General features: G+C 43.1%; 1 protein-coding gene and 1 long non-coding RNA gene across 3 annotated transcripts in view; one reads left to right on the plus strand and one right to left on the minus strand.

The window, feature by feature from the left end:
* The window catches only part of aars1 (alanyl-tRNA synthetase 1), a 90,570-nt gene extending 81,705 nt beyond the window's left edge, over positions 1 to 8,865 (plus strand). For both annotated transcript variants that reach the window (XM_052061645.1, XM_052061644.1), the window contains 17 exons: positions 103 to 248; positions 2,051 to 2,242; positions 2,328 to 2,472; positions 3,004 to 3,149; positions 3,251 to 3,359; positions 3,758 to 3,908; positions 4,010 to 4,134; positions 4,679 to 4,823; positions 4,907 to 5,085; positions 5,302 to 5,415; positions 5,502 to 5,708; positions 5,797 to 5,981; positions 6,153 to 6,261; positions 7,226 to 7,339; positions 7,540 to 7,746; positions 7,948 to 8,061; positions 8,206 to 8,865. In XM_052061645.1, coding sequence (XP_051917605.1) covers positions 103 to 248; positions 2,051 to 2,242; positions 2,328 to 2,472; positions 3,004 to 3,149; positions 3,251 to 3,359; positions 3,758 to 3,908; positions 4,010 to 4,134; positions 4,679 to 4,823; positions 4,907 to 5,085; positions 5,302 to 5,415; positions 5,502 to 5,708; positions 5,797 to 5,981; positions 6,153 to 6,261; positions 7,226 to 7,339; positions 7,540 to 7,746; positions 7,948 to 8,061; positions 8,206 to 8,385 — 2,568 coding nt within the window. In that variant the 3' untranslated portion in view covers positions 8,386 to 8,865. The remainder of the gene's footprint in view (positions 1 to 102; positions 249 to 2,050; positions 2,243 to 2,327; positions 2,473 to 3,003; positions 3,150 to 3,250; positions 3,360 to 3,757; positions 3,909 to 4,009; positions 4,135 to 4,678; positions 4,824 to 4,906; positions 5,086 to 5,301; positions 5,416 to 5,501; positions 5,709 to 5,796; positions 5,982 to 6,152; positions 6,262 to 7,225; positions 7,340 to 7,539; positions 7,747 to 7,947; positions 8,062 to 8,205) is intronic.
* A 2,519-nt stretch (positions 8,866 to 11,384) lies between these two features.
* Positions 11,385 to 12,859, minus strand: LOC127598206 (uncharacterized). Its single transcript, XR_007961873.1, has 3 exons — positions 12,397 to 12,859; positions 12,146 to 12,259; positions 11,385 to 12,041 (listed from the first exon to the last, which is right to left on the minus strand). It is a non-coding gene; the product is annotated as an uncharacterized LOC127598206 (long non-coding RNA).
* Between the last annotated feature and the right edge of the window lie 164 nt (positions 12,860 to 13,023).

Genomic DNA, 13,023 nt, shown 5'->3' on the forward strand with positions numbered 1-13,023 from the left:
AATTAATTTCTGGAGAAACATTAAGTTAAATGCGTGCGTCTATTTAAAAAAAAAAAGTCATTTCACCTGGTCTTTTTGTTTCCCTACCACTGCGTGCTGCAGCATCTGGCTTGTAAGATGGCCCTGGAGCTACTGACCGAAGAGTTTGGCATTTCCATTGACCGCCTTTATGTCACCTACTTCGGTGGCAACGATGACGCAGGCCTGGAGGCCGACTTGGAGTGCAAAGAAATCTGGATGTCTCTTGGGTGAGTGATGGATTTATCATCACGGCAGAGTCGATTCAAACATGGTATTGACATCTGTAACACATTATAATGTTTATTATGTAATAATTATATAAAATATATATAATTATAATATTTATTATATATTCATTATATTTATTATAATTATATAATACACATTATAATGTTTATTATATTATATGTAACACAGTTATAATAATAATACATTTTATTTATAAGCGCCTTTCAAGACACCCAAGGACACTTTACAATAACAAAAAACACAAAACAATACGGGTTGAACAGCGGCAGCCAAAACGCGCGAGCGTTCACTCAACCCGAGAGAGGGAGAAAAAACCCACGCTCGAACTACCCTCATTTTGAGGATAATTTGAGTGAGGCAAAAAAATTCCTGCACAAGCATATGACAGTTACAACAGGTCACAAGACATAAACAATGAAAACGGTGAATCAAGGGAATGTATGAGGGAGGGGGTAATGGTGGGGGACTAGCTTCCGTGCATATTTTCATTAGGGGAAGGTCGAGATAGCAGATCTTGTTTTGGTAGCAGGCTGCCCAAGAATTTAAGACAGCCTTGAGTCCGTGGCTTATGTCTCTTTAGTGGCGTCGATCAGCCAAATCCATGATTTCAGTCAGTAATTGAACACGGATTCCAGTTTTCTCCAAGTTGTTGACCGTCCTGCTGCGACGCTCCAAACCCGCAACAGTTTGTGGTTGAGCACAGTCTGAGTGTTGGACATGCGCGTTATGCCATCCTTAGACCGGCAGCCTCGTCCAATAGAGCCGCTCTCGTCGGTTGAATTTTCGATAGATCAGGAAACTGCTCACACCAGACAGCAGCATACCTGTTATTGGAAGGCCGAAGATGTAGATGTCATCCAAATCCTCAACGGACTGTTGACAGGCACACCATTCTCCGCTTCCTCCAAGGATCTAGGGTGTACCCAGCAGCAAAAGTCCCAGAGGGGCCAGTAGGCTCCCCACTGCCTGCTCTTCTCATCGAGAAAATGTTGTCGATGGCATCGAGAGACCAGCCAACCAATTCCATGTTTGTTTTTAGGATGAAAATACGACAGGAGGCTAGAAAAAGTCAGACAAAAGACAGCACAAGGACTGAGTGGCGAGCAGGGAAGGGTGGGGGTGGGGTGGGAGACAGCGCAGAAAGCAAAAGTGTCCGCCTTCGACGAGAGCCTAGCAAGAGGTGCAGTGGTTGGCAGTTGTCTGCAAGAGTTCTGTGTTCTTGTTGTTTTTGTCATTTGTTTTGTCTTATGGGGTTTGTTGTTCTTCGTGTGGACACATTGTGGACTGTTGAAGCGTGGTGGTGTATTTTTAACCAAGTTGAAGTGGATCTAAATGGGACAGGAGAATTGAATCAATCTCTGTTTTGGTCAGTGGACGCTGCCGTTTCTCATGTACTTTCAGACTTAGCTTGTGGTAGACGTGTGTGACGTCATGCACGCTGTGATCATGACGCCTCTGATCCACAGGTGAAAAGGAGACTTCCAGTCTCTACTTTTTCCATCTATAACTGATTTTTTAAAAAAAACAAGCCGTATGCAGGAACTGTTGTTATAATTCTATTATTGTCCATGTTTTATGTTATGCGTTGTGTTGTATTATTTTTATTTCATATTAAATGTTCTCTAAAAGTGTGTGTTGTGAAAGTGCTATGTGAATAAAGATGGATTGAATTGTTTTGTATTCACATTGTGCTTAAGACGGCAACACATCTATTTTCTTTGTGTTGTAGCAAATGAATAGGGGAAATAAAATCACTCATGAGGTATTCTCTCACTGTCAGCATGGAGGAATCGCGCATCCTGCCAGGCAGCATGAAGGACAACTTCTGGGAGATGGGAGATACTGGCCCCTGTGGTCCTTGCAGTGAGATCCACTACGACCGCATTGGAGGGCGAGATGCCTCCCACCTGGTGAACATGGATGACCCCAACGTCCTGGAAGTCTGGAACCTTGTGTTCATCCAATTCAACAGGTAGTGCGCAAACCGAGTGAGAGCAACTTGAGTTGCAACTTTGACTCGGAGGCACATCTGGGAGTTATTTTGCTGTTCTTCTCAGGGAGTCTGAGACGGTGCTGAAACCGCTTCCAAAGAAGAGCATCGACACAGGGATGGGTCTGGAGCGCTTGGTGTCTGTGCTGCAGAACAAGATGTCCAACTATGACACTGACCTCTTCATCCCATACTTTGAAGCTATTCAGAAGGTACGCAAATTCCAGCATGAAATTCGTTTCCTATGGTGATGCACATTTTTTCGGGGAGGATGGAGACATTTATATATAGTGTAGGTAAGTTCAGTGCTTTAGAAGCGTGGTCCACATGTTTACATCTGTTTCATGAAACCAGAAAATTTGAGAAAGCCCAAGATTTGCATTATGTTGTAATCTGACGTACGATTTGCTGATTTATGTTTTACGTTCCACATATGAAGGTGTGATAGAAAATGCTTAAAAGACAGTTTATTACTTAAACTGTCTTTTAAGCCAGCTCTTAATGAGGTGGTTGAATAATACTGAAAGGAAAAAAACTGCAATTGGATTATTTTTCAAAAATCGATCAGCTCTACCCGTATAACCCTTCCCCACATGCTCACAGTTATTTCTTTACATTCTCATTATTACATTCATGCGAAAAATTCAATTCTTGGGCATAGGTACTTAATATATTCTCCAGAGTTGATAAAAAAAAAAATCACGGTTCATGGGCTGAAAAACATAGTATTGTGTTTATTTCAGGGCACTGGTGCTCGGCCATACACAGGTAAAGTAGGGGCCGAGGATGTTGATGGTGTTGACATGGCCTACCGTGTGCTGGCTGATCACGCTCGCACCATCACCATCGCCCTTTCGGATGGTGGGCGGCCTGACAACACTGGAAGAGGGTACGAATTTATGGGTGTGCGTTACACTTGACGTCTTGAACCTGAATTGACGGGATACATGGTGCGCTAAAGATATCATTTGTGTTTTCTCTTCCATTCAGGTATGTTTTGCGGCGAATCTTGCGTCGCGCCGTGCGCTATTCCCATGAAAAGTTGGGCGCTAAGAAAGGCTTTTTTGCATCTCTTGTGGACGTGGTGGTCAATTCCCTGGTGAGACTTTTGTTTCCTGCCTCAACACAGTTGTATAGTAGATAGATGTGTGTGGATTCGGGTGAGACGAAAAGTTTTTCCCAAGTAGCTAACAGAAAACATTCTGGAAAGATCGCCTAATTGCCTCTTCTTCCAAGCTCTCAAATGACAAAATGATACAAATGCAGATAGTCCGAATTTGATCCATAGATTGGGGATGCTTTCCAGCTCCACCCAGTCAGACAGAATCCTCTTTCAGGCAGTGGGAAGTGAGTGCATAATACGGCTCAACGAAAACTGCTTTCTTCTTTGTGGAAGATTAGAGATATTATTCTCTTTGATCCATTCACCCCACACCACATTTATCTTTCCGCTTCGTCTTCTGCACTGTTCTTGGCAACCTTTTGTCTATGATTTAGGGTGACGCATTTCCCGAATTGAAGAAAGACCCAGAAATTGTGAAGGACATTATAAATGAAGAGGAGGCGCAGTTCCTCAAAACTCTCACCAGGGGGCGACGCATCCTTGATAGGAAGATCATGAGTATGGGAGACAGTAAAACGCTCCCAGGTGAGAAAGACGAAAAGCACCCCCATTTGTATGACTTCATACAGCTGCGTGTGTTTGCTCATGAAGAATGTTGAACAGCACATTTCTCCATCTGCATCCAGGTGACACCGCATGGCTCTTGTATGACACTTATGGCTTCCCTCTGGACTTGACCTCCCTCATCGCAGAGGAGAAAGGCATGGTGGTGGACTTGGCTTCCTTTGAGGAGGAGAAGAAGGCTGCACAGGTGAGGGAAATGAAGCAGCGAACCCTCTGACTGTACCATTTGACTTGTGCACCACAATTATGGTTACAACACAGTGATGATTGTAAATTGGGTGCAGCATCACAGCGGACGAAATTCTGTAAATGGGTCACAGTCGAGGTCTTCCGAGCAATTTCACTGATGCTCTGGCTGTGTACACCCATTCATGCCGATGTGACTTTAAAAGCAAATTCATCATCAGTGATCAACCTCATTCCAACCTCAACTAAGAAGTTTAACTTGGCAAGACAGCAGAAGTTAAAAATTAAAATCAATTGGGCTTGCTTCTCACGCATCTTATATACATGTATTACAAACCGATTGCCCTTGAGAAGAACATTCTTACATTCATGTGTTTTGGCAACTTCAGACGAGTAAGTGCTACCCATACAATATTGATAAGATTAGTTGAACCAGTTTCGGTGTGTGAGATTTATGCACATTTGCCCTTCCATTATGACCATTTTAGAGAGAGTTTTTTTGGTCGGTGGGTGGAATAAAACTTTGTATGTGGCTGTGTGTGTAGTTGAAGTCCCAGGGTAAGGGTGCAGGAGACGTGGACCACATCATGTTGGACATCTATGCCATTGAAGAGCTGAGGAACAAGAACATCCCCCCCACAGATGATTCTCCCAAATATAAATACACCTCGAATGAAAATGGCACCTATGGTATTAAACCCACACAATACAAAACGCAAACCACAATTTTGTGCACTTTTAAGCCCTTACCTTCATTCTGTTGATGTGTTCAGAGTTCCAACAGACCTCTGCCACGGTGTTGGCCCTGCGGCGCGACCGCGACTTCTGCGACGAAGTGACCACTGGTCAGAAATGTGGTGTGCTGCTGGATCAGACCTCTTTCTACGCCGAGCAGGGTGGACAGACCTTTGACGAAGGCTACCTGCTTCGAGAGGATGATAACTCTGAGGATGTAAGTGTAGTATAATGCTTATGCGTTCATTGTAAACTTTACATGCTGTCAGAAATCAAAGTTAGTTTTTGTCACTCATAATTTTCCTTGTCTTTGGATCCCTTACCACTGAGCTCTCTTTCAATAATGTTGACAGAAATTTTGATACAATGTCATGCTTTGTGTTGGAATGAATTTCCAGTGGACAAAAATGTGACCACGGTCTGTGTTTTGTAGCGAATGGAGTTCTCTGTGAAGAACACGCAAGTTAGAGGAGGTTATGTTCTACATGTGGGCACAATTTACGGAACATTGAAGGTTGGCGACCGTGTCACCTTACACGTGGACGAGGTGAGCTCATCAGTAACTGAAAAGGCACGCACAGGAAAGATGCCAGATGCTCCTGACCATCTCATTTTCTCTTTTGCTGTCTCTAGGCCCGCCGCAGGCCCATCATGAGCAACCACACTGCTACACACATACTCAACTTTGCTCTCAGGGGAGTTTTGGGCGAGGCAGACCAAAGGGGCTCTTTGGTGGCGTCAGACAGACTTCGCTTTGACTTCACTGCTAAAGGTGCCCTGAGCACAGGGGAGGTCCGTCGGACAGAGGAGATCGCCTGTGCTATGATAAGCGATGCCAAGGTCAGTGGTGCTAGTCAGTGGCTCAAACGGCAAAATAGAAGTACAAGTTTTGTATTTTATTCTGCCTCTCTTCTGTACTGTGCTTCAGCCTGTGTACGCCATGGAGGCCTCCCTTGCAGAAGCCAAGGCCATTCAGGGTCTGCGCGCTGTGTTCGATGAGACGTACCCTGACCCTGTGAGGGTTGTGTCCATCGGCATCCCCGTTCAGGACCTGCTGGACGACCCCAACGGTGCTGCTGGTTCCCTCACCTCCATTGAGTTTTGCGGTGGAACGTGAGTGTTTCCATTGTCTTGTGTCGTGGTTAAGCCACAAAGCAGGAAAAAGTATTATGTGACTAAGGCAACACAAGTCACTTCAGAATACTTTCTTACCCTTTCCCTTTTTGTCCTCCTCCTGCACCTTGCTAACAACTGTCCTGTTCCATTTATTTTTTTTATCCAAAGGCATCTGCAGAACTCAGCTCATGCTGCGCCCTTTGTCATTGTCTCAGAGGAGGCCATCGCTAAGGGCATCCGTCGGATTGTTGCCGTGACAGGAAACGAAGCCCAGAAGGTCGGGACTTGCACACATGAGTGGGCTAAATATTCAGCGGTTACTCGTCATGGTTGTTTATAGTCAGCTTGTCGACGGGATTTGCTTTCTGCTGACATCCTGACTGAATTAAAATAGCTTTTGCTGTAGAGCTGGGATTTTCAACTGGCCGACGCGGTTTCCCATGGTCATTAAGATGCAAAACCAATTTCATAGAAGGCACACCAAGCAAATTTATTCTTAGGAAATAGCCATTGAGAAGCCACATCATAATCGCAAGATTGCATTTCAGAGTAGTTTTACAAAACTAAGGAGTAAATTAAAATGACACAAAAATAGACGTGGCTACGCTCAGAGCAGAAACTGAGAAGGATCACGACAACTGCGAAGATAAAACTCAGTAAAATGAAATGAAATATAGTGATGGCACAAAATACATAAGGCCACAACATACCCCCAAAAATGGACTTGAACCAAGGCCCACCTTTTCAAGCCCTAGCACACGCAGGGCTTTGTAAGTGCATTAAAGGACAACCTTATTGACCATTGAAACTTAATGATGTCTGTTTTGGATGTGTGTGCAAAGGGTACATTCTGTCTTCTCAGCAGTCTGTGATGGCTCAGGTGGACGTGCACTTAATTATAGATGGATTTCTCCCTTCCCCATCTATCCCCTCAGTTTTTGCTGCTGAACATCGATTTTGTAAGGCAACATATGATGGCTTTTAGCTGGTTACGCATGACAGACTGGCCCAAATTTATATGGCGAGATTAAACAAATCAAGTGACTGGCCCATCATTGAGTTCATGGCCCTACCGGCACACTAAGGGCGCTTACGTCCATGCATACTCACTGAAATTGGGGTGCATTTTGTGCTTGCTCTACACCGACTAAACTGACAAATATTTCAACATTAGGAGTAATAAACCAGTCACTTCTTGTCATTTTACAAATACAGTTGCTTTTGCTCATGTTGTTCGCCAGGCTCAGAGGAAAGCAGAGATGCTCAACCAAGCTCTGACCGCCCTGGCAGACAAAGTAAAGCAGCAAACGGTTCCCAACAAAGACATACAGAAAGAGATTGCTGATATGACAGAGGTATGTTCATGCATCTTAACATGTTTTGCCTTCTGTTTCTCTCAATTTCCTTCAATGTGATGCTGGAAGGACATTGAAGTGGCACCTTGACTATATGAAAGCTCTATTGGTGGAGGAAGGGGGGGTGCGAGGGCTACTTCCTTGAGTTGGTAAGATCTCTGTGAACTACAACTTGATTGACTATGTCGCCTTGTGCGCAGTCCATCGGCACCGCAGTGATTTCCCAGTGGCGGAAGGATGAGATGAGGGACACCCTGAAGTGTCTGAAGAAGACCATGGATGACCTGGACCGCTCCTACAAGGCGGACATCCAGAAAAGAGTCCTGGAGAAGACCAAGGAGGTGATCGAGAGCAGCCCCAATCAAGCACTGCTGGTCATGGCCATGGAAACCGGGGCTTCAGCCAAGGTCAATTAGATTTTTTTTAATGAAAGTTTTGAGACTGAGATTTTGTGAAGCGAAAAGAAATTGTCACCCAGGTAGAAAGTAGAACTGTTTAAAAAATTTAGTATATTCTCTTTCGTGTCTCATTAGTTGTGACCTTGAGATGTCAGCTATGTCGATTAGCAGATTTTAAAAAATCTCCACTCACCCCTCCCGTTCTCTCAGGCCCTCAACGAGTGCCTGAAGGTGCTGAAGGCCAGCTCCCCTCAGACCGCCGCCATGCTCTTCGCCGTGGACCCCGATGCCGGCAAGGTCATCTGCTTGTGTGAAGTCCCTCAGGTGTGTGTCATTAATGCTGTTTCACAGCCTTCCTCACTTTTTATCTGTCTCACACACACGCACATGCATCTTTAATGTATTTTGCATTGTGAATTCCAACTCAGCAATGCCGATGCTAATGGGAAACCTGTGTTGACCCCGTAGGAGAAAGCCAACCGCGGACTGAAGGCTAACGAGTGGGTCCAGAAGTTGTGCCCCCTGATGGACGGCAAAGGAGGCGGCAAGGACATGTCTGCACAGGCCGCTGGTCGCAACACAGAGTGTCTCCAGGAGGCGCTACAGATGGCCAAACAGTTTGCAACTCTCAAGCTGGGGGAGAATTAAAATGTGGGCTGGGAGTCAGGAAGAGGAGTCAGTGAAGGGTCATGCTCTAAATGATGGGTGGAAGATGGGAGCATCATCTAATCTACTCCTGTCAGGCTGATCCAGAATGGAGCAGCACCTTTTTTGGTTTCTCGCTCTTTCTTTGCTGGCCTGTGACCACTATTGAGACTGGGTTTGTTCACCTAAACCTCACTCAAAATGTATCTCTGTGGAAATTACACTAATTTGAAGTAAATTCATGACATCTCACAATTTACACTGACTGGACATAATAGGGAGTAGAGAAGGCCTGTGATTTAATTTGCTTGCTTGCTTACAGAGGACATGAAAGGTAATTCAGGATCCCGGAGTTGTCTCTGGGTTGTGCAGAATAGTGACAGTTTTGCACTTGACTTTACTGTTTGGAGCATTAACTTCTCATGAGTCTGTATTGCCTTGCCCCTGTTTATCTTGATGTACACTAGTAGATGTTGAACAACATCCAAAGGCACTTTGCCTTCCTGATATGATCAGGGGTAATTCCCACTCCAAATTGACCAACCGTTGAGCTGTGTCCCCTGTCTAGACTCGGGGGGGGGGGGGGGGCGTGGGGGGGTGTCCATGGGTCTACCGTCCATCACATGTGAACCAGCGCTGTTTGGATGAACTGTTGCTGCATCATTGCTTGTAAAATTACAAAGCCATCTTTACAAGTTCTAACGGTCTAAGCTAGTAAATTAATATATTTGTATCTCCTGTGTAAATGATTATCTCCATTCAGTATGTTTCTTTTTTCACCTCAATACAAAATGCTTAATTTGTTGTATCATCAAAGCTGTTCCATGGAAGAGACATTATGGGAAGAGACATTTTGAGATTGGAATAAATTGTTCCCTCTTGCCAGGCGTGTAACTTTTCTTTGTTTTTTTCTCAAATCAATTTTATGTTGATCAAGTCAATGGGTCTGCACTGAACTTTCACATAATGGCCAATTTCAATTTTGATTGATCACACTTGAAGTGAGATGTGGATTACTGAGCATAATTTTATTGGGGAACCATTTGTCTCCTACAGATGTAGAAAATGAACAATTATAACAAATACAATACAATTAATTACACACACAGTACTTTTAAAACAAATGTGCAAAGCTTTGTTCAGCCATGGGAGATTAGTTTTAGTAAACAATGCTAGAAAAGCACACTTTGACCCTAAGTGAATTTACCAACACAGTTAATTTTCATACCCTATATACATGTAGTGTCTTTATGTCAGTACTGTATTTAGCTCAGTGATACAGCGTATGAGATTCTGCACGCAATCCTTGAAGGGAAGTGAAAATCTGACCTATGGCATGTAAGTGGTACTCTGAGATAGAAGTGACTTTTGGAAGATGAGCTGTTTGACCTTTTTTGTTGTTGTTTTGACTTACGAGCACAGCGCTGTATGTTGGTGGATAACTCAAAACTAAATTCACAATAAGCAATACTTTGACAAGTCGTGAACTAATGTATGAAGTCCAGTCACACGTAGGTAACATGTTGATAGGTGTTCATTTGCATCCTGCATAGGTGAATTTGATTGGCTCCCAATGCTCTGACTTGTACTGTCTGTAAACTACTCTTCCACACATGAATGCCAGTACAATAAAGCACAGTTGGTTATTTATCATTTTCATCTTCTTTTAAATTTTAAAACCGAAATCTTTCAGGGTCAAACTGTTGTGCCCTGTTCTTATTTCCTCCACTTGTACAAATAGTTTTGGAATTAACAGTGTAAATTTTAATACTGTATCACAACAAGTGTATAAAAGCGTCAACATCCTGATTTATTTTGTACGACTATATTGTTATTTTACCTAAAGTAGGCCAACAGTGATGTGGTGTATTAACCAGAATAGATTTGTATGTTGTTTGGACGCATTGACGTACTTTGTATTGCCATCTACTGCGCATGTGTGAAATGTTACCTGAATGTCTAAGCCCCGTCCCCACGAGGTTAATGGTGGAACTCGACGGTCGAATACATTATAGAAAACGCGTGTGTGTGCCTCGTCATTTCAAGACGCAACAAGTAACAATTCAATTGAACAAAAATATTAAGTATAACAGCAATGACTGCATTTCCGAAGTCAAATAATTAAAAACCGGTCATGAAACTTTTTCGTATTTTATAAATTGTTATCGCTATGGTGCTACTGATGGGTCCATGAGGCCTCATGAGGCGTGTCGACACACTGACACACAGTGTTGATACTGTGCTGATACTGTGTCACTGACCACTGCCACCTGCTGGTCCTTCAAGATCCCTGCATCCAACCCACTTAAAGACTGAACTGACTGATAATTTTTTTTGTATATTGAACATGTAAAATATACAATTCGGTAATAAATTGGCAAAAAGTGAAGGTAAGATATAAAAAAGGAAAAGAAAATAGTCATCATCACAAATATGTGTTCAAAGGAGTAGAAAGAAGTAAAAAAACCCCTAGAGTCCTACCCCTTCTTATATATGAATTGATCATTTTTCAAAATAGAAAAGAAAGTCTACATATCAACAAATGCTTTTACCCTTATGTATGCTGTACTTATACATTTTTACAACTTTAGGTTTGTATATACAGTACATACTCATTGGAGCACAAGTATATGTCGATTTTCTCATATTCATAATGGATGCTACATTTCATTAATATATTAAATAATCTCATCAATGTATTTCTGATGTATGGCTATATTTCATGGGTGTATCGAATTTATTAGCTTAATTCTGATTTGTGTAGTTGTCTTGTACTACTCTCAAATTCATTTTTAATCTCAGCAAGAGAGTTACTCATTTTACTGGTCCGTTTCAGAATCATTCCACAGATTTACACCTATTACAGATACACTCCTTTGCGTGATGTTTGTTCGTGTTTTGGATTTTTCTGTATAGGTTAGTACCCCTTAAATTATGACAACTTTCTCAAATTTTAAAAAGCTTCTGGATGTTTTGGCAAAGGAGGTTATTGTGTGCTTCGTACATTAATTGGGCGATTTTGAAGTCAACCAGGTCATGAGATTTCATTGTTAAATTTGATAAACAGTGGATTTGTGGGTTCCGTCTATTTGGAGCCAGTGATTGTTCTGATTGCTTTGTATTGTAGTTTTAAAACAGTGTTTTACTGGCATTTCCCCATATTTCCACACAATAGGTCAAATATGGAAGTAATAAAAGTATGTGTACAAGGATCTCTTATTTAGCACATCCTTAGTTTTTGGGAGGATCCCTATGGTTTGGGATATTATCTATTATGTAGCTGCCAGCACGGTTTTGCATCTACAACTGTTCCAAGACATTTTCATAAGGTCATTCATCGATTTGATGATGAAGTGTATACAATATCATTCACATCCATGCATTCATTTTGCAACATTCAATGTGTTCAAATAATGTGAAGATCATTTGAATGAGGATGCTTGTGGGCTTTGATTTCACATTTTTATTGAGAAAAATAAGATGCTCCAATGTTTTAAACTTCAGCCTGTTGCGTCTTTTACAAGCAATTTCTCCTGCTGTGAAGAACACACGCTCACAAGGGACGGATGAGGCTGGCGTACAAAGGAACTCCTTTGCGAGGTGGGAGAGGTTTGGGAAAGAAGTGTGTTGGTCCTTCCAGTACAGCTGCTTCCTGGAACCTTGATTGTCAAACATGGAGTGGAGAGTCAACCAATAATAATTACTGATTGTCAATTAATCATCAACATAGCAACCGTGAAAAGATCAGTGAACGTTTGTATACCTGGCGTAATACCGGGTGTATCGCGAACTTCATTCTCATGCTTGGCCCGATAATGCCTCAGCATGGTGGAGGTGCTTCTGTTGGCGAATTGACTTGGCAAATTCGACATTTCACCTGTAATGAAATGTGAATAAGAAGTAACTAAGAGTTACCTTGAAATGTATTCGGATTAGAATGGTACAACACGTCAATAATCTGAGAGGCTCTCGGCGACAGAAGGCGATTTGAATAAATAAATAAATAAATAATACCTTATTCTCCAGGACATCAAAATGGTCCCACACGGCGGATGATTTGCGTCTCTGCTCCATAGTCGGCAAGGAAGGCAAGGCACGAACACGAAGTCTGCACTGACACAAGCTTCGACAAGCGAGCGTGAGTGAGGTCTGGCTTGTTTCGGCAGGTGTTCCTTATAAACACTGTGTGGCGGGCTTTTGCTGCGTCAACGCCCTCTGCACTGAGTCGACGCCCCCTGGACTAAGTGGCGCAGCCTGTACTGTGCCAAGCAGCCGATGCAGGTGCAGTTCACGTGTCAATTAGCAGCCTGGACTGTGTCAACGCAGCCGATGTGTCAATTAGCAGCCTGGACTGTGTCAACACAGTCGATGTGTCAATTAGCAGCCTGGACTGTGTCAACGCAGCCGGTGTGTCAATTAGAAGCCTGGACTGTGTCAACGCAGTTCACGTGTCAATCACGTGACGTAATGAGCCAGCACATGCATCGACACATGGTTTGCTCTGTGAGCCCGGCTCATGTGTCAATGCATCGGTGTCGCTGGACCCATCACTATATGGTGCATTCGTGACCACAAGTTCGCTGGTATGTCAACTACTTATCGTCAATTTGCGTTTATCGCCTGTTAGCGCAGTTTAGCTCA

Source organism: Hippocampus zosterae, chromosome 3 (assembly GCF_025434085.1).
Source record: "Hippocampus zosterae strain Florida chromosome 3, ASM2543408v3, whole genome shotgun sequence".
In the NCBI taxonomy this organism is placed as follows: Eukaryota; Metazoa; Chordata; class Actinopteri; order Syngnathiformes; family Syngnathidae; genus Hippocampus; species Hippocampus zosterae.